Source organism: Buteo buteo, chromosome 11, assembly GCF_964188355.1.
Source record: "Buteo buteo chromosome 11, bButBut1.hap1.1, whole genome shotgun sequence".
NCBI lineage: Eukaryota > Metazoa > Chordata > Aves > Accipitriformes > Accipitridae > Buteo > Buteo buteo.
In genome coordinates, this window is record NC_134181.1 from 30,869,001 (window position 1) to 30,889,545 (window position 20,545).

Genomic DNA, 20,545 nt, shown 5'->3' on the forward strand with positions numbered 1-20,545 from the left:
AAGTTGGCAGTAAGCCAGAACCACTAGGAAGTGGGCAGCGAGCACGAGGCTGTTAACCTGTAATTATACGTCTCAGATTTTGTGAGCAGTACTCCAGGAAACATTATGTATGGGCTTGTTTGATAGTACTGTGGTTTAAGAGAAAAACATCCTCTCAAATTACTCTTTAATTTAGAAGTCAAGAGACTATTAATTCAAATCTTAGCTCTTCTGCCTGTAATTGATAATAGTGTACGTTTAACAAACCTGCTATTGAACTATGCCTCATACTTTTAATTCATCAGGTAACTGCTGATTTTTCTTTCAGAAAGCATAATTGAGAGGCTGTACAAGGTTGCTTCCAGCAAAGCTGAGATCAAACCTAGACTATAATATGGCAGATCCCAGACTCTGCCACGCAGTCCTTCAAATATAATTTTTCGGTATCTGTGTGCTTAACCCCTGTGGGCTGTAGCTGTTGCTTTAATCCCCAGGCACTGGAGGCCAGAAATTAGGCTGGCTTTTTTTCAGGAGCTGTTTAACAGGACTTCACCGCAGTTGCTAACCTATTGAGTTGAAAAAAGACTATTCCCCCTAGATAGTAAAGTTAACAGTTAAAAAAACAACAACAAAAAATCCCAACCCAAACCTAGATTTTATGTATGTTGTTTCAAACATGTAAATACCAAATTTAAGGACTCTTGTGCTTTTTCACATGTAACTAAACTTTCTCCCCATCCTGCCTCAAGGTGGCAACACTATGTACAGTCCCGAGCTCAGACTAAGGGTGAAATCCTGTTCACCGGCCTTGTAGCGAAGAGTTTGACTGACAGGCCAGTAGGACTATTCGGGATTTACACTGTATAAATTTTTCTTTTTGATTACAAAGCTTTATGGTCTTGAGTTCCTTTCCAGAATCATTATCACATCTGTCACTGTCATTGCTATCAGTGGCTAAGGATGTTTTTAATGGAGTGATGCAATCCGAACTATCATTCTTGCTGAAATACTGCTCCCAAGCACACAATAGGCCAGGTGCTGTAATTTATTAATAATTCCCTCTGATGGCATATATCGGCCCTCCATTTTGTTTTAATGCAATTTATTTCGAGTTATATCTTCAGCAGTGAAAATGGGTTTGGAGTAATTTTTTGGAAGCAGTGTGAGTTTGTTTGCTGGAATCCTTCTCTCCTGGAAATGAGGCATGTCTCTCATGGGCTCCCGTTTGCTCACACACAAATGAACTGCTAATTAGGATGATGAAATTGCTGGGAGAGGTGAAACCTTCCAGTTGGCCGAAGAGAAGATTGTGGATTAATCTGTGTAAAGCTGAAGGCTCGACTAAAACTGCTGTTCAACATTCTGGTGCTAATGAGACTTGTATGTCTGCCACTTGAGAAGCTGAAAGTATGTCCTGTAGTTTTTGTTGAGAGATCCAAAGTGGGGGCTCACTCTTCTATGGCATTTAGTGCTTTCATCCCCACTGATGATGACTGGAATTGAGAATACTCAGCAATCTGTATAAGGTGTTCAGCAGTTTATAGCATCCGGTGATGCAAGGCAGTTTGCTCTTTATGGATAATTTTTGTACATGAGTAAAAGCAACTTGAGAAGTGTATGGATGTTTAGAAAATTGCAGAGTATGATTTGCAGAGCTATTTGTCATTCATGCTCCCTGCTACCATCTTATATTGCTTCTTCATAGTTTTTAATGTACTTCTGCTCATGTCAATTCATGTAAAGGAGGAAACTACTCTCTCCATCTCTGTGAAGCAGAGATACCAGCTGACTTGTTCAGTGTCATACTGGGCAAAAAGTCCAGTTCCAAGTTAGTTTCCTGCTCGCTGTTTTAGCTGCTCAGGACCTGTGGAGGGACTGATGCTGGTCTCTTGTCCTCTAATAACAGTTTCCCGCCAGTTATTGAGAATTTATACATATATATATAAATATATATATGTATGTATATTATTTTATATATAAGTAAAGCCAAGGAAGATGTTTTGAGACTGTTTCTGTGTGTTTGCAGGAAGCCGACGGATAGTGGATGTGATGGATGTGAACACACAGAAAGGTGTTGAAATGAGCATGTCTCAATTTGTGAGATACTATGAAACACCAGAGGCCCAGCGTGAAAAACTCTACAATGTCATCAGCCTGGAGTTCAGTCACACGAAGCTGGAGAACATTGTCAAACGCCCCAATGTGGTAAGGGATCCTGTGGTGATGGTGTTTATTTTCAGCTTCTTCCCAGTCACCGGTTGCTTTGTAAGAAACAAAACATGGAGTTTAAACAAGATGATATGAAGTACCTGTAACTCCTGTCTATTTGGTGTTAGGATCTCATTTTTACCCAGGTAGAAAGCTGGTCTCCTTGACAGTGGAACTTAATTTACAGGAATTAGGTACCTGATCAGCTCTTAATCATGCAATTTGCACAGATACCCAGTTCTTCTCAAGGTATTTAGGGGAAATTCCATCCAAAATTAAATACCTATCTATTGTTTTTCCTCCTTAAGCTTAAATTATCAGGAAGCTTAAATTCCTTATATATGAACCTTCCTATTAACTAAAAAATGTTCAGGGGGCTCCAATGCAAAAAAGTTGAAAACACATGTATTAAATTTAGAAATTTATACATCATTAAATAAATAATAATAAATCAGCATAATCACTGCTATGTCAGAATTGGCAATGTCAGAGGAAGGGGGTAGATTTGTACACATTTTTTAAAGATAGAGGGCTCTTATGACTGTTTCCCAATGGAGTCACTGGCAGTGAAACCATGACCTTACTAATAAAGATGATTTCATTTATCACTAAAACGTAGCCATGTGTGGGTAAGGGTTAGAGCATCAACTCACTAATACACAGTGATGGAGGAAATGGCATTGGAGATGCTAGAGTGTCTTCTCAGGACACTCAGCAGAGAGTCTGGGCATCGGTCCTGGTTGATCAGGGAACAAAGGGACTTCTCAAAGTAGAACATGTATGCTGCTTGTTCCCTCCATATCTACTCGTGGCACTGGATGCTGAAGGTACTGCTGGGTGTGAAACTATAGCTCAATGATATTTTGTTTTCAGACACTTTTCTCCTCATTTCTAAATGCTATTCTAGTTACACAAGCAGTTTTTTCACTGGGGCCATTTCTTGACTATGCGGACAATATAAACACCACACTTCTGTCTGAACAGGTCAAAAATAGATGGCAGCTCTAATTGCTGATTTCTAGAAGTAATTCTTAGGTAGGCTTTTGTGTTCTGTTGTGCACATATCACAAATTGAATAGTAAGCACATATTTAGAAGTTTGTGCAGGTGTTTGCTGTCATTCAGATGCTAGCGGACAGTTTGGAAGTTCTCTGGGGAGTTTCTGGTGTTCAGCTGATCCTGGTTTTCCCAAGTACATCATGCTCAGTGAGCTTTAAAAACATCTGTGCAAATTTCCTGGGTGCTCAGAACTGAAAAATGCAATTAGATACCCGTTACCAGTGTAAATTAATACTTCATATCTGTTTAATATGGCCTGAGTGTACAATAGTTTGTAAACCAAGGAATATTTAGATCTCGCTGAAAGAGAGATTTGCGTTCCCATTAGGTACTTGGGAATAGAAAAGAGGGTGCTGGGGAAATGGGTGCTGAGAGGAAGTCCAGTACCTAAAGTCAGATACTAGTGGAATTCGTATAAGTGGTTTCCTTGAATTCTGCAGAGCTCTTTTGAGCACACATAAGGCAGAAATACTTGATTCATGTTCTGTGTTGTGTAAAGACTGTGGGTTGCAATGTCAGGATGTGGGAATTATTTCAGAATCAGGGCAGTAACCATCAATTTTATTTTCGCATACAACAGTGATATTCATGGAATTGGTCCTATTCCTACTGGCTGCATTATCTCCTTTTGCCTCTTCTCAAAGTACTGTGTGTGTTATCAACAGTACCTGATGCAGATGCAGAAATAGATAGGGATCAGCCCCAATCTGCAAGAATTTTATGTGCTAATTGCCCTGTTATGAAAGTCCTCTGGGGATACAAACAGTTGAGTTGCCTCATACCAGTAACATTCTTGGCTGGGCCTTTAAAAAGATTGAGCAGTCAGGAGGCCAAGTGGGGTGCTAACCATGACTGAATTGGACTTCTCTGTTCTTGCTGCATGCAGTCAGAGGACAGCTTTGTCACCAATGCCTAGGATAGGTCTTGCAGCCCTTATTGACTCATAAATGGAGGTTCATTCACACATCATGATTTTTTGAGCTGGGTCAGGATGTACAGCCACACTGTGGCCAAATGCAGCACTACAGCCTGCTTTGTTGGACTTCCCAAGTTGACTGGTGTTTTCCCCTGTTTTGAAACCTGGCACATGTGATCCACTTGCATAACCAGAGGGGAGTGTGAAGGATATCTAGCACAGGCTCCATCATAAAACAAACCAAAGAATGAGTCACAGGCTTGTTCTTGCTGTGGCTGTGGCGGACAGATTGCGGTTTGTGCTCTGGCATACAGCGCAGGAGCTGTGTTTCAATGTCCCTGAACAATCTTCATTTTGCACCTCTCCCTCACCTTGCTGGCAGTATGTTTCCAATTGCTCAGCTTTTGCTGTTTTCTCCTGCCCATGCTTCCTGAAAGTTTGGCTTTTGGACAAGAACTTTGGTGAATTTTATACCCAAGTAGAACAATGAACAAAGTGCACAGTAGGCAATACAGTAATTACTCAAATCAGAATTTGGCCAGAACAATGGTGTTAATATTCCTTGAAATGTAAGGTATCAGAATAGTATAATCTCTTTGATGTTTGTATTTTAATGTTCATAAATGCAATTTCTAGGCTGTTGGCTACAAAAATGCATTTGAATACAGACAGCCAGGTGATGCTGCAAGAGAAAGTGCTCACAGGTGCCTACAGGACAGAATTTGCACCCAGTTAAATTGACTGCAAAACTCTCCTTACTCTGGGTTGCAAAGGACTGAGTTGTGGTGATGAAGTGCTGCACCTTAACAAGTTGGGTCCATAGGACTTCTGCTGAACAGCAAAGTTCTTGCTGTCTGTGAGCATCTGCTGCTGCTGCCACTGTTAGAGTTTTAGTCAACAGGAGTATATCCTACCATGTGTTCAGTAATTAACAGTTGATTTTGGTGGGGCTTTCAGGTGGACTTAGTCGACTGGGTGGATAATATGTGGCCGCAGCATTTGAAGGAGAGACAGACGGATGCTACCAATGCTCTTTCAGAGATGAAATACCCCAAAGTGAAAAAGTAAGTTTGTTTAAGTCTTTAAAAAACTCTACTCTTGACCTCTTTGATTAATTCCTTTTACAGTTTGCTGAATAGAATCCTTAATCAAATCTCTTTGAAAAGTGCATTTTTTAGTTTTGAGCAACTCTGTTTTGAAAATGGCAGACTGACCTTTCTCCACAAGTGCTACCCAAAGAAATCACTTCACAGGATATAGATATGTCATACAGTTCACACAGTGTAGTCAAAGTCCTTCTGTAGGCTGGGTTCAGATCCCTCCCAGGTTCTAAACTACTAATGGCTGAAAAGTTATTAGCTGAGAGATGTTTTGTGAAATGAATCTGAAGTCCATCTTTAATAGGAGTGTTTCTCCACAAAAACTCTGTCACTGCCCTTCATGCCAGTTTACTTTTGACTTTTTCAACAGCAAGATCAAATACTGGACTGACGATATAGGCTGTGTTTTGTGTTTCAGAGGACGCACTCAGGGCAGGTTTGAGACCGAACACAAGAGCAGTTTTATCCTGCTTCTGCCTATCTTGGCTCTAGTTTCTGGGCAAGTTGTGATAGCATAGCCTCACCTCACTTTTCCTTCTGTTTGAACGTCTTCCTTGAAAATTTTTATATGATGATTGGAAGAAGGAACTATTTTGGGGGTCCGAAAATGTGCACTGTAAGTTTCATAGGAATTAGTACAACTGAGATAGGGGTTACTGTTAATGCTATAATAGCTATTGACCTGTATGGCTGATGAACATCATATAATCCTGGAAGCCCTTCACTGCTGTCTCTGTTTTAGAGGCATTTTGTATTGGCCAGACCTAATGCTGGCGGCATCCAAGGCTCTGCTGTTGAACTGACCTCTAGTGTTTTGCAAATTGCTCAGAACTCTTTCAAAACTGTAATGTCTAAAATAGATTGGTACTAACATATACAAAGGAGTGTGTAGTCAGAAAGCTATATGCAGCATTTACTCTCATTCTGTAAAAATATACATTTTGGAAGGTAAAAGTCTCCATAATAGAAGAGCCTCTGTGGCAGGCATCATGGGGAAGCCTGGTCCTATGATATGCTCAGCACCATTGATTTCAATGGAAGTTAAAGATACTCTATCATTTTGAAAAGAGTAAGCTGCTTGTTTTGACAACTAGATAAAGACAAGAGTGCCAAATTTCACATATGCACTTGGAAATGTCCTAAGTGACTTGCCCAAGGTCACACAATAAGCCAGTGGCAGAGCAGAAAATAGAACTCAGGCAACTTGCTTCTCAAGCAGTTAGTCTAATAAATAACATTATTTATAATCTGCTACAGCTAAGAAACTGAGTCATGATTCAGGGCTTCAGGATTCATGGATTGTACAAGGTAAGAAGTAAAGAAAATGATCCCTTTCCTAGAGCAGGCACACTCCAGATGCTGAAAAAAATGTAGCAAGTAAACAAAGTAAGGCAGAGATGGTTTAAAGGATAAGGTAGCAACATGACTAACAGAATTTAGCAGAAAAAGCAGAGTATATTCTTGCAGTTCACTACTTGCATCATGAAATGCCAGATGGTAGGTTTCAAAGAGGGATTTTAGAGAAGTAGCAATTCAACAGATTTTGACATGGAGCTATTCCCATGTGTGGGGGATGGCCTGGTAGAAAGGAAGGAGATGCCTGATAGAGAAGCAGACACAGAGCCATTGAGGTTGCTGTCACTGGCAAAGTGAAGGTGGAGGTTGACAGCTTGATAAACTAGTAGATGTGATAGGTAGAGGGAAGCTAAACAGTGAAAGACTGTAAGCGCTTGAAATGTGACAATAGAGTTTGATGTGGGGAAAAGGAGTTACCATGCATGAGAGTTAAAGGCAAGGGTGATGCAGCTGGAGTGATGAGGATGTTGCTAGTGAGCATCATCTAGCATAAAGACTAGAGAAAGATGATTTACAGCACTGTTGGCACAAAACCCTCATCGGTCTGAAGAAGCAACAAAGCAATAGCAAACATTGATAGTCTAGAGCACAAGAGAAGTTGTGCTGGATCAGGACAAAGATCCGTGGTGCTCAGTAACCTGTCTGCTGTTGGGTGCTGTCATAGATGCCCTGGAAGGAGTGTAAGAACAGAGTAAACATAAAATGATGCCACTTCTTAAAATTATCTTCTGAACTTCCACTGTCTGCAGTTCAGGCAGTGGCTGTCCTGAGGTGGAAGTGGTTTCTGTGTGTGTGACTCTCAAGAGATTTCTTTTCCATGAACTTGTCCAGTTTTAATATGAACTCCTCAAGAGATTAGCTTTCTCCATCTTTGGAAATTCAGATTGACCCTTTCCTGTATAGATACTAGTCACAGCTACTGCTGTGAGTACCCAGAGGGTATAAGCCCTTATTAAAGAGATCGTGTTCAATTGTGGAGCTAAATGTCAGTGCTGTCACTTGTTTCATGCTGCCCATTCTTTTATGCGAATCATCAATATTCATATGCTTTATTAATGACTGTTGCTCAGAAATGGGATTGTTTCATTTCATTCTTGTTCTTAGCATCTCATAATACTAAGAGTTTGCAATATGCAATACCCACCATTAACGTGTTCCCTACAAACAAAAAGCACTCCAGCGAAAGCGTTGCGGTTTTGCAGACACAGATGGCATTACCAGACACAAATGTCTGTCTTGGCTTCTGCACGTCAAGTTCCGTGCTGGGAGTGAAGTTAGAGAACGCTCCATCTGCTGCGCTGCTTTAGTTACCAGGAGCACTACATGCACTGGAGACCGCCCTGGCTTTCACTTGGACTTGCACCATTAACTTTTTTTAAAAATTCTGGGTAATGAGGTTATTTTTCTGTCTGTAAGTAAATGACTACATACCTAATAGGAGCCTTAGAGGACTGAATTAAGTGGGGAAACAGTTTGTGTCAAAAATACGTAAAACTTTCCAAGTACTACCTCTTAAACAGTAAGACAGCATGAGAAAATAAGGGGATGGCTAGCTTAGATTGTAGTGTGACAAACTTCAAACTGATCTAAGTTGGCATTGCCCCTGAAAAAACAGTCCCATGCCCACATTGTCCCATCCTCATTGCTAGAACATGCTGTTGTGCAGCTGCAGAGTAAACTGGACTAGGGACTGGTCTGGCTGAAAACCAACTTGGGAATAAAGAAGAAAAAATGGTTAGTTTTCAGGCCATCCAAAGCACCACATGGCTGCATAAATGCTTGCGCCAACTGAAGGGCAGTGCAGAAGTGTGAAAAAAACATAGCAGTGGGATCACCAACAAACCCCTTCTGCGTTTCTCGCAAGGTGCAGGGCCACAAGACACCGGGTGAGCAGAGCGAGCAGCTCATTGCTACTGAGGAAGCCTGCTCCTGCCTCCCCTCTTTCACATCCTTGGGTGCAAATCCCTGCAAAGAGCCCCACAAACATGGGAGCCTGGTTGAGAGCAGGCAGCGTGCTGTGTAACCAGGAGCCAGGGCAGGAGGAAAAGGCAGTGCTGTTCTAACATCAGCTTTTAGGGACAGAAGCTTGTTATGTCACCTCAGATATCTGTGGTACTACAAATCCTACGGGTAGGAAACTGACAAAAGGGAGCTGAACTGGACTCAGAACTGCTTCCTTTCGTCATGGTGCACCATAACCATTTTCAGGTAGCTCAAAACAAGCTCAGATTTAGTTTTCTGTTTAAATTCAACCAGGACAGAAGCAATCTGGATACAGCTGAACCTGAACCAAACCAAACAAAAATAAGTACTAATTTGATTTCTTGTTTATCAAAACGGATAGCCCTGCTAAAATTATTATCCTCTTTATTAGGTTTTGTGTTCGTAGCCTTGCAAGATTATTTGCAAAGCAGTGGCAGCGAAATAGCTAGTGTGCCAGGACATGACAGGTATAGAAATAGCAACAGGCACTTCTAAGAACTTGATAATGTTTGTGCTATGGAACAAGTGATAAACGAAAGCCTCAGTCACTACAACACACTTTTTACCTTCAAAATTCTTCCTATTACTTAAAATACCTACACGCTGCTATAATAGGTCTTTATATTGCTGCCGTCCTTCAGTTAAGGATGGGGTATCTTGTATGAAACAGCTACCTGTTCACAGAAGGATGATGGTCTGTTACCATGTAGTCAGCCCTATTTTCCCTCTCCTAGGCTGTTATTCAGCCGTCCATTCCTTTCTATTCATTCCTTTACTAAGTAGGGATGGATTTAAACAGATGCTAAAATGCTCTGCTGAGCTCTGGTCTAATTAGAAGCTGAGGATGTGCCTCTGGAGACAGAGATTGCCCTTTGAATTGAGGGAGCTCACAGGTCCCACAACGCAACCTGGCACTGTTTTATGCATGTGAGATACTCATATGCACTTCGTATGTCATTTGTGAATTGCTTTTGATACAAAAGCAGTCTATAAATATAATTAAGTACAAGAAAATTAGACCAATAAGCTCAAATTCTCATGAAAACTTTCCAAGCTAGCAAAGTAAATAAAATTTAACGTCTTTAAGTCAGTGCGTTAGTCTCAAATCCTCTTTTGTGTAGAGCTTGGAGGATTTGCAGCATCACATGTGTAACTGAAATAAGCGCCGGCATTTTAAATGGTTTGTGGTGAGCCTGGAGATGAACAGCCATGTCACAAGGATGGAGAAACAAGTCATGTTCTCACTGATACCAAACTGCTGTTCCAGGGGCAGACGGCCCCGACTCGCTGTGAACTGGCAGCTTGGTTCATTTCCTTGTGGTGGCGGGTGCCTTCTCAGAAATTTAAGCTTCCAATCAAAAAAAAAAATTAAAAAAATAGAGGCCTCCTCATTTTTAAAGTTCAAAGGTAACCTTCCCAGCAGCAGCTGAACATACGCCGCAGCAACGAGGTTTGCAGGCAGCCTGAGATGGTAGCTGGGTGCAGTTCTGCTGATCCTCTATGTGGGCTGTTAATGCCAAAAATCTGACGGCTGGAAGGTAAATAACGCTTTCCCTGTGAGGTCCCCGCTCGCGGCAGCAGCAGGCCCCGGCGTGAGCCCACCCGGCGGCGCACACCGAAGCTTGGCGTTTCACCTCGGGTGGGACCTGGGCAAGGGCGGGACCAGGGAAGCGTTGCCACTCACTTTAGCCCCAGCGTGATCCGCGAGCGTAGTTTGCAGTCGCTTCACAACATCTGTGGCGCATCGCAGAAAATAGGCTTTCTCTTATCCCGGGTGTTGTTTTTGTCTGACTGACTCAGATCGTAACCCCCTCAGGGCAGGAGCCGGGTCTTTCATGTGCTTTAGAAGCGCCTGGTACGCGCACGCTGTGTAATGATTAGTTACTGTTCGGTCTCGATAGGTGGTGGGTTGCTTTTACTTCAGGCTGGAAGCGCTGAACGGTTTTGTCCTGGAAGCGCTGGTTACCACAGCCGGGCCGCCCCGCTCCTGAGGAGGGGAAGGGGGCCGGGTGCGTTTGTGCCTGCGGGGAGGCTGCGGGGCCGGTGGCGGAGGCCGGTCCCCGGCGGGGCCATGGGCGTGCGTCCCACCCCGGCCTGGGCTCCGGAGGGCCCCTCGATGGGCAGAGCCGGCCCCGGCGGCCGGAGGTGGGTGCTGCAGGGGCCCTCCCCGCGGAGAAGCCCTCGGGCCTTTTCCCTGCGGAGGAGAGGCCGCTGGCTGCCGGCGGGGAGCCCCGCGGCGGGGGGCGGCGGGGGTGGGGCGGCAGACGGGCCGGGCGGGTTGGCCCCGTGTCTCCCGGGTGACAATGGTTTCTTTTGTCTTGCGGCGTAATTTGTGGCTTTCGGTTACAGGGCCCCAGTGTGGGAGCGTTGCTCGGTGCGGGTCAGGCCGTTAGCGTGCGGAGTCGCCCGAAGGTAGCTATTGTTTCCTGCCCTGTCCGTCCAGCTCCCGCTTCCAGATGCTGTGAGGCGAGGCCTGGGAGAGGGGGGACCCCGGGGTGCCGGCGGGGACCGCCGCAGCCTCCCTCGTCCGACGCCTGGCAGCACCTCTCCCGCCTGGGGGAGAGGAGGGAGCGAACGCAGAGAGCGGGGCCTGCTCCTTTTCCCCGCTTTGGCACTTGCAGTTGGTTCATGGGTTTGTGGTATTCGGTTTCAGGCTTAGGGATTTCAACCAGCCGGCGCTGCTCCTGGGAGGAAGGAAGAGTGAGCTATACTTTTCTCATTGGCCCGAACAAAAAACAGAAGCCTCTGCTGGGGTTTGGGAGTGGTTTATGGGCTGAGCTCAGTGGCAGGGGAGCCCTTGCAATGCCAGAGGGAATAGAGCCGTATGGTGTGCTGTACCTATTGCGAGAGAAAAGGAGCTAAGCTCAGGGTAATGCTGCCTCTGCGTGTGCTCGCGCGTCTTCCCCCCGAGTCCATGTGCATGTAACGTTGCGCCTCTGCGTTCCCCTGCCTCCGTGTGTGTGTGCGCGTTCGCATCCCGGCGTGTCCGTCGCTGTCTTTGTTTCTCTGTTTGCTTGCGGGTTTGTAGCTATGCGTGGCGAGTGCATTGTGGGTTTGCCTGGGAGTGTGGTATCTGCGCTGGCTTATGGAGCGGTGTCTCTGTGTTGTTTCTGTGTTCCCAGCTCTCTGTGTTTGCTTAGTGGTTTAGCTTCGTTTGTATCATCTCCCTCTCTTGTTTTTGGGGGGATCTCTCTGTTTGCTCTTCCCTGTGAGTTCGCAAGTTACTCCATATTTCTTCGCATCATTTCTCTAACAAATGTCCCTAGATTTTGGGGGGGAAAGTTGCCCTTTCCCCTGCATGGCAAATCCTTCCTCCAAAATAACAATACGTTAACTTGAACAATTTCAGGCTTGTGGAGAGCATAAAACAAACTCTTCAGTGGGGAAGGGAAGCTCCCCCACAACAGATTACAAGCAGCTGCATGTTTTAAAACCCTAGCTGAGGCTGTGCAGGGAGATAAACTGGAGCATGCAGGGATTGGATGTGCTAGCAGTTGTGAAAAAAAAATTAAAGTTGGGGCATCTTTTGCGTCGCCTGTTTTTTCAAGGTGTAACTCTGGTCAGATTGTCCCCCCGTGCCCTACTTGGGGTTGTGGTCCTGTAACCCACTTTACCAGCTCTGGCCCGGGGTTCTGAAGGAAGAGAGCTGCGACCAGAGCACGTAGTGGGATGTAGTTTCTAGATGTCTTTCAACATGGATGCTGTGTTATGGCTTTTCTCTCTCTCTCTTTATTTATTTATTTTGGTCATGGAAAAACCTGAAAAGTTGAGTCGTTCCCCAAATTAGCAGCTGTTAGTGATGAGAAGCCGCTTGCTGAGGTTGGAGCTGAGCGGTGTATAAGATTAGCTGTGGCATGGAGCTGTGCTGGGACCATGTGACTGCGGTGTACATTGGAAGAGGAAGCTGTAGAGGTCAATGCAAAGGCATTGTGCCAGACTCTGGCAACAAGGGAGATTGCTCTATGGCGGAAGATTGCTTTTTCAGGCTCCTGAGCCTTTCGGTAGCTGTTGGGGTTGGACAAAAGCAGCCCTGTAAAATTAACAGCAGAAATTAAATGGCATGGCTCGTTGGTGGATGGGAAGAAAAACTGGGTTTTTTTCCAAATGCTTTGTAGGTTTTTATTAATCACCATATGTGGCTCTTTCACTAAAACCACCTTTATTGGAATGGAAGTTGTTGTGTTTAGAGGAGTTTCAAGAAAATAGAGGGAAAATGGGGAAAAACAAGGGGGGGGGGAAGAGTTGCCTGTTCACAGTTGTATTTGCCTTGGTGTTTTCTCGCAAAACTAATTTTAAGCACGTTGATTTGACAGAGCATTCAATCCTGTTATTTCCTCTCTGAACACAAACCGATCAACAGCTTCGAGTTTAAATTATTGACTACTGAGGAATAAATAAAACTGCCTAATGCTTAGGCCATTTATGCTCTTTCAGAATACCTTAATATGAATGGATAATTGTTGGTAGGTAGCGCTGTCTTAGAAAATTTTTGTTGCCATGATGTATTTTACATCTGACCTTTTAGAAACTGAAAACGATTCCAAAAGGATTTGAATTTTTTACTTTAAAACAACGTGAACCTCTAATACTCAACACTGCCCACAAACTTAGAATTTCCATCTTGTTTTTTTGTTTTGTGAGCAATTATTCAATCTGTGACTTTTTGCAGTTTGGCTGGAAGAAAGGCAACTTCCTTTCTGGGCTTCTTTTATTGTTTTTAAATTCTATCTGACTTGTAATCAACAACATCTTGGTAGAGAAAACATAAAAGGAGAAATTAAAAAAAAAAAAGTGTTTGGGAGGGTAGGACTCATATTTTGAAATGGAGCATATTGAGAGTCTAGACAGCTTCTTGGCTAGCTGTGATTTTTGAAGCATCTGAAATACCCCAGGGGCAGAAAAAGCTCTCTTCCTGCTTCTGAAGGATTAAAAAAAAAAAAAAAATAAAAAAATTCCAGAGTGGGCAAGAGGAGAGACGTGTAATTGCACAAGGAGAGGTTTTAATTGTGAGATGAAGGCACAGGACCTTTTTTGAAGCCCACAAATTGACTATCTTCATGACAGCATTGCGTATCATTCTGTCAACTCCGGCTCGGGATGTGGTTGCTAGGCAGCGGGCTCTTATGTACCTATAGTCTCTCTGATTTGCCAGCCTTCTGCAGACACATGGTAAGGTCCTTTCCAGCCTATCATCTAGAGGGACTTTTGCACGCCGTCTGCATACTGCTGAGATTCTCTCTACCTGAATGTGATGAGAAAAAGACACAGTTAAATGAAACCTTTTTTCTTTTTTTTTATAAATCCCATTCTGGTACTGTTTCCATAATCCCCCCCCCCCAGAAAAAAAAAAAAAAAAAAAAAAGCCATGAAACGGAGACCGGAACAAGGAAAAGAGGTTAGTGGGTTAAGTGGTGTGTGTTTCCTGCATTTGCAAAGGTGCCTATAGCGAGAAGGGTGGCTGTAATTCGGCCATTAGTTACAGATGGTGGCTGGAGACTCGAGATTCATGCAGCGAGATGAGAGCTCTTGCATCTCTTTCCAGTGATGCTGACTTTAAACTGCTTTGAAAACCTGAATCAAGACGGCATAAAAAATAGTGGATTTGATACTTAGCGATGCTGCCAGCTGGTTCCTTTATGTATTTTGATGCAGAAATGCCTAGAAATGTGAACAAAAAGGAGTTAATTTGCCAAATGATGTTTCTGTCCCCCAATCCTTGCAAAAATGGCATTAGTGGCAAGTAGGTAAAGAACATTCAGGAGGATTTTAAAGCAAATTAGATTTTTCGAAACTTTGCTCTTTGAAGCAATTTGTGTACAACTTCTGGTGAAGGTTATGTCTCTCGGGCAGCAGAGAAGAGCATTAAACAGATCACCCCAGGGATTGGCAGTGGCATCAGAAATATTTCTGACCAGCGTAACTTTTAATGTTTTTCCATTCCTTAACTCTGAAAGCTTTCGCTCCAGTTGTATGAATAGCAAACTCAAATATGGAGATATGAATTTTTCAGCAGAAACCTAGTTATAGTTACTTCATGAGACAAATCCCAGTATTATAAATGCAGAAACTTAATTGGTGGAAACAGTATCGTGCATGCAGTTAACTTCTGCAAATTAAGACGTGAAAAATACCTTTTTCAGACTAATTCATCTAATTCATTTTTGTCCTTCACTCTGCTTACAGGTACTGTTTGATGAGCGTGAAAGGATGCTTCACTGATTTTCATATTGATTTTGGTGGCACTTCAGTGTGGTATCACGTTTTCCGTGGGGGGAAGGTAGGTGAACCTTGTTTGATATTTATTTTTATTCCTCTGTGTCTCTTATGGAGGGCAGGGGTTGCTTTCTTTTATTTTTCCTTTTTTTTCCCTCTTTTTTTTTTTGGGGGGGGGGGAAGGGGGCTAGTCAATGATCAGTCTATTTCACCTAGCTTTGTCCATGCACTTGGAGTTTGCTGAACTAGAAGGACACCATTCACCTTTACAAAACAAACGAGTGATTTATTTTGAAATATCAAATGTGTTACTTGCTGGTGGTGGTGCTTTTAGGTTTGCTATTGCTGAATGGTTTAGAAGTGTCTTGCAGCGAGTATGTGGCTGTATATACCCTTGTTGGGTCAGAGTGCCCTCACAAGTCTCCTATAGGTAAAGCTTCTGTTTCCTTTTAGAGATTCCATGTTCCTTTAGTGTGCACATGCACACCATGCCGGAACTGAAATATTACAGAAGCGTTAAAATATGCAGCATGTATGGCTACATTCACATCTTTACTGTTTTAGGTCGCTTTTCCCAATTCTAGTGTAGACAGCGTATGGTGGGAACTGAAATAAATACAGCAGATTGAACATCTCTGTGGTACAGATACTGTTCATCTGTATAGTCCAATGAAGTTGTACTATACCAACGCACTGTTTTGAACTGAAAGTAAACTGTGCAGGCATCTTCTGAATAAGATGTTTCATGGAAGAGAGACGACAACTGACAGTTATCTTGCCAATTCCAACACATGGACTAATTGCTGCTGCTGTCTGCTGTGTGCCTCTGTGTACAACACCTGGAAAACGTGTTTTATGCAGAAAGCAGGCTTGGTGTTACGTGTTTGTTTGTCTAACGCATGATAACCTTGTTGGCATCTCTCAGTGATTTATTTTTGTTGACTGTTGGTAATAGTTAAATGTTTTTTTTATTTTTAGATCTTCTGGCTGATTCCGCCTACTCTGCAGAATCTAGAACTTTATGAAGAATGGGTTCTCTCAGGAAAGCAAAGTGATATCTTTCTGGGAGACAGGGTGGAACGATGCCAAAGAATTGAGTTGAAACAGGGCTATACGTTCTTCATTCCTTCAGGTATCCCTTGTTAACTAACTGGTTTTGGAATTGCTGGAATTGTGTTTGACTAACAGTTCTCTGTAAAACAATTCTTCATATGTAAACCCCATATTGACCTCTTTATTTACTGTGGCAAAAGAAAGGCTAGGGACTGAATGCACTTAATTTTCCAGAAATTGACCCATCCAGACTGATGAAAAATGTACCGTGAGGAAGTGTATGCAGTAATCACTTGTGTTGTACCGGGGAAAAGGAGAGAGGACTTGGGTGTCTGGAGCTGTCAGTCCACCACTTCTCATCAGAGTCATACTTTTACTATTGTTAGCTTTCTTGGAAAAATATTTTTCTGTTTTTGTGATCTCTTCCAGCAGATTTCACCTGCAGTTCAGTAACCTACTTCTTTGCCTCTGTCTCTGGCCAGAGGTTGGTCTCAATTCCCTGACGGAGCTTAGTGGAGTTTCCAGTACATGGAAGTGCAGGTGCTGTGCTCTCTCAGGGTTGCTTCTTGGGGAAACAACTTTATTTTATTGTCATAACTCTTCCGAATTTCTGCTGATGGAGATTGTGCTGAATCTGGACATCTTCCAGTAGCCCAGACACACTTAATTTTTACAGTACTGCCCACCTCAGTAGCTGTGTTGCATGATTTAGGCTCTTCTTGCAAAGCAACCAAATAGTTGCTGTCTTGAAGGCTGGTGGCTTCAGCCCTTTCTGCTCCTGCCTAAATTGGATTAAAGATGATGCAATCTGTAACACTCCTCATTTAAGATGATATTGGGCTTTGCTTTCTTTGACTATTATGGGACCATACATTTGTTTATAATGATAACACATTGCCTCTGTCTGGTGGATCTTACCAGGGAAATAAATATAGGTAGTCTTTCTACATGACAGAAAGACAGGTTAGTAGTTTTTCAGCTCTAGAATTACTCTGTGGAGATAGGATAATTATTTTTTAATCCTGGAGACGGAGAGAATGCAGGTCTTGCGAAGACAGTGACAATGTTCTTGCCAACTAGGCAGCGTTGTTAGTGTCAGTTGAAGGCCACAGATTTGCACGTTTGTAAGTATTTGGTAAGAATCAGCCTGGGAGGTGACAGGCAAAATGACTTTGAGGGTGGAGGAGTTAATCCATTAAACGAATTAGGTCTTCCCTTGAAACAGGTCAGAATGTGCTGTTACTGTTTGAACTGGGTGTTTGAGTGTGCCTGTGCTGTTTGCTTAGATCCTGTTACTGCATCTTTGTATTTATCTTCATTCCCCTGTGAACAGCCTCCTACGAATAAGACTTTCTGTATGTTAGTTTAGTCATGCTCAGCAGTTGGAATACAGCAAGTTGTGGGAGCTTGTGCAGGATACAACTGTAACATGGTGGCTGAAGTGAAGTGATTCCAAATGTGTTTTTTGACGATAGTTTCTGTTTTCATAGGAAAGCCCAAAGTACAGAAATGCCAATACCTCAGACATTTTAGGCTCCATGCCATATTTGAGAGGCAGATATGAATAATTTATCTGTAAGCACCTCAGGGATTCAGGGTTTTTTGCTTTATTTTGTTTGGAAAACTTATTTGCAAATCTCTTATTTATGTGAAAGGGCATTATTTCTACATTTGTTTTAAGAGTATGGAAATGCCTAATTAAAGGCTATTCCAGGTCAGTGAATTGAGCATAGCTGTGTAAAACAGGTCAATTCCTATGACCTCTTTGCTCTGGTTTGTGTGTGTATCACATTAGTTAATGTTTGCATGTGTTTTGTACATACTTTATAAGTGTTCATAGTGTTTAGGTTTTGATAACCGGTGCCTGTAAAACCAGTGTGTCCCATACTTTCAATTGAGCCTGTTGAACTCTTGACCAGCCTCAACTCATCCATGAGGAAAATACCTTCTAATTAGAGTTCTGGTCACAGAAAGTGATACAAGAGTGATACAGCTAGTGCTCAGCTGAACTGTGAATGGAGAACATTTCAGCAAAGGATCTTTTTCATAAAATATCCTGCTCTGCTCCTGTTTTCAGGTAGTTTTTGAGGGTGGTCCTAGAAATGCTATTACACCCTAGCAGTGTAAGGATGAAGTAGGTAGAGAGAACCGTAGCAAGACACATGAGGGAGTGAGATCATAGGCTTGTGGGAGATGGAAGGTTTCTCTGAGAATCTAGGATCAGCATTAGATCCAGTAAATCCCTGAAACTACAAACCATTTGGACAAGAATGGGAATTATTCTTACAGAAGGCATAATTATAGTGCTCACCAGGGCCTCAGGGTATTTTCCTCTCCATCACTGCCATCATCCTTTCAGGATTAAGTTTAAACCAGTTAATTTCTACCTGTGCTTCTAACCCTGCAAAGCACTGAGAGGCATGATCACAGCTGTGGTATCAAGGAGAAATTGAGCTAAGTATTGTCAGCATAGTGAGTTGTTATGGGACAAGGTGCATCTTGCAGCATTTTACGAGTCCCTCCTAAGTATCGGGTGGGGGGAAGTAAGCTGGGATTCTGAAGGATACTGTGTCTGGGGCCTTGTGTAGGAGCCGAGCTGTATTTCTGATGGCCCCATAGGACTTCTCCAAACAAGCAATGCACCGTTACAAGTTCTCACCTCCCACTTCACTGGTTCCCACTGATGAGTCAAGGATGATCAACTCTGGTATAGTCTGCGGTAAAGTGATAAAATCAACTAGGAACCTGGCCTTTTCAATTAATATAATTGTCTAAACTGATGTCAGCATAATTGTTGATTGAGAAATATACCATATTGTGCCATGCTGAGGTTTATGGCCAGATGTAGATTCAAGATGTTAAAATAGCTGAAGGTTCAAAAGGGGAGGAAGCTATAGTTGCTACCAGTGTCAGTGAATGATTATTTTTTTCTGTAGAAATCTGACTGCTGTTTTCCCAGGATGGGAGAGAACTTGCCTTTATGCAGGAAGACATTACTAAAGAATGCTAAGCCCTAGGGTGTTTGCACTGTGTATGTTACCATGAGCAATGTTTAATCATTCATATGGTTAAGTGTTCAACAGAGATGAAATTTGGTCAAGGTAATACATCTTACTCTGGTCCAGCGGACAGTGGATGCTGCATATCTGACCCACATGCCAAATAGAAGGGAAAGTCTTTATAGAGTGAGCTTGTCTTTTCAGGTATAAACTGTGATGATCTGGAAGAGGAGAAGCATAGTCTCAGTGCGCAGTTATTGTCTCAGTAGGGAAACAACAAATTTTATCAGTCACAATCAAATCTAGAGCTTGTTCAGTATTATTTCCACTGTAGCTTTCTTCTGTACTCTGTGTGTGTCCAGTGACAACTGGCAGGGAGGATGTGTGAAGTGTTTGGAGTCCATTGTGGTGGTGTTACAGAGAAGTAGTTTAGATACCTCTCGTCACTGTGCTAGGGACACACAGAACCAGTGTTTGGGCAGCATCCCTCAGATTTCTACAGCTCAGGATTACTTTAGGCACATGTTTCTGGCTTGCATGCAGCCACTTGTTCTGTTACATCCTGGCTGCTCCCCTACAGCCTGTTTGAAATACTGCTTACTAAGTTAATGATAATGTATTACTCATTTTTTTTTAATATCTTCAGTGTTTCTCTTTTTACTTTAATTATTTTTCTCCTTTTACATCACTGCATAACTTCACTGGAACCTTTTCTCCCACCTCCTCTTGCCCTTCACCTGCCACTCCAGTCTTTATGCTCTGTAAACCATTTAGTTCTATCCTTGCACTTGTTTTTTCAAGCAGTGCATTATGCATCCAATTCCCTTCTGTCTTGATTCTCTGAACATCACATTAGTTTCCCTTGTGTACTCCTAAACGTCACTGTTGTTACCTAAACCCAAGCTCAAAATTAAGCATACACAAAATGAAAAATTAATCCTTTGTCAATCCAGTTGCTCTTTTGGGTCTTTTACTTTTGCTGAATGTGTCATTTTGATGGTAAATGATGGAGCTCTGACATGGATATTTTCCTTCTCCTCCTTCCCTGTTGTCCTCTACAAACAAGTTATTGCAGTAGTCTGACGTATGTTAAGCTTGTTTGCTTTTTTCCTCAATTTCCTACCAGACCTCTCTTTCAAAAAAATGACCTTTTCTTTCATGCATGTGTATTTATGCTTGGTGTAGACACTTGCACTTCAAATTCAAGAGAGTTTATGCATGCAAAATTGGGACATACAGAAGCAGGCCAAATAGTAGTCTCTTGTGGAAAATTTGTCTTCCAGTATTTGTCTCTGTTAATATTGTGAAGTAACAGTATAATCATTATGTAGTAATCATTGCCTCGAAAAGGCAAACTTGAGCCAGTTCTGGGTTGTTACTGATAATGTAGTCTGCCAGAATACAGATAAACTTGGATTTTCTTCTCTTTTTGTGAAGACCGGTTTTGCTGACCTCCAAGGAAGTTGCCACAGTTACTGCAGATACAGTTTGATTCCAGGGTTGCAGTGTGATTGGTCTAAGAAAGTTTGCAAAAATACTGTTTTTGGTTCCTTTGGGAGATGGCGGCTAATACTACCACGGGTTACTCTAATAATCCTCTGTTTCTTACAGTCTTTTTCTGACCTTCTGCTGCTGGTCAGAAGCAGTAGACTCATGAGCAGGTATGTTTTTGGGTTGACT

The 20,545-nt window shown here is 42.7% G+C and overlaps 1 protein-coding gene across 10 annotated transcripts in view; it reads left to right on the top strand.

Annotated features, from left to right (window-relative positions):
- The window catches only part of KDM2B (lysine demethylase 2B), a 127,028-nt gene that overhangs the window by 35,433 nt on the left and 71,050 nt on the right, over nucleotides 1-20,545 (top strand). For 6 of the 10 annotated variants that reach the window (XM_075041319.1, XM_075041317.1, XM_075041321.1 and 3 more), the window contains 4 exons: nucleotides 2,006-2,184; nucleotides 5,119-5,225; nucleotides 14,784-14,877; nucleotides 15,792-15,945. In XM_075041319.1, coding sequence (XP_074897420.1) covers nucleotides 2,006-2,184; nucleotides 5,119-5,225; nucleotides 14,784-14,877; nucleotides 15,792-15,945 — 534 coding nt within the window. Of the gene's footprint in view, nucleotides 1-2,005; nucleotides 2,185-5,118; nucleotides 5,226-9,845; nucleotides 10,139-10,962; nucleotides 11,013-11,153; nucleotides 11,470-13,968; nucleotides 13,996-14,783; nucleotides 14,878-15,791; nucleotides 15,946-20,545 lie in introns of those variants that run through there. The other 4 variants (XM_075041323.1, XM_075041326.1, XM_075041324.1 and 1 more) reach the window with 4 other exon arrangements.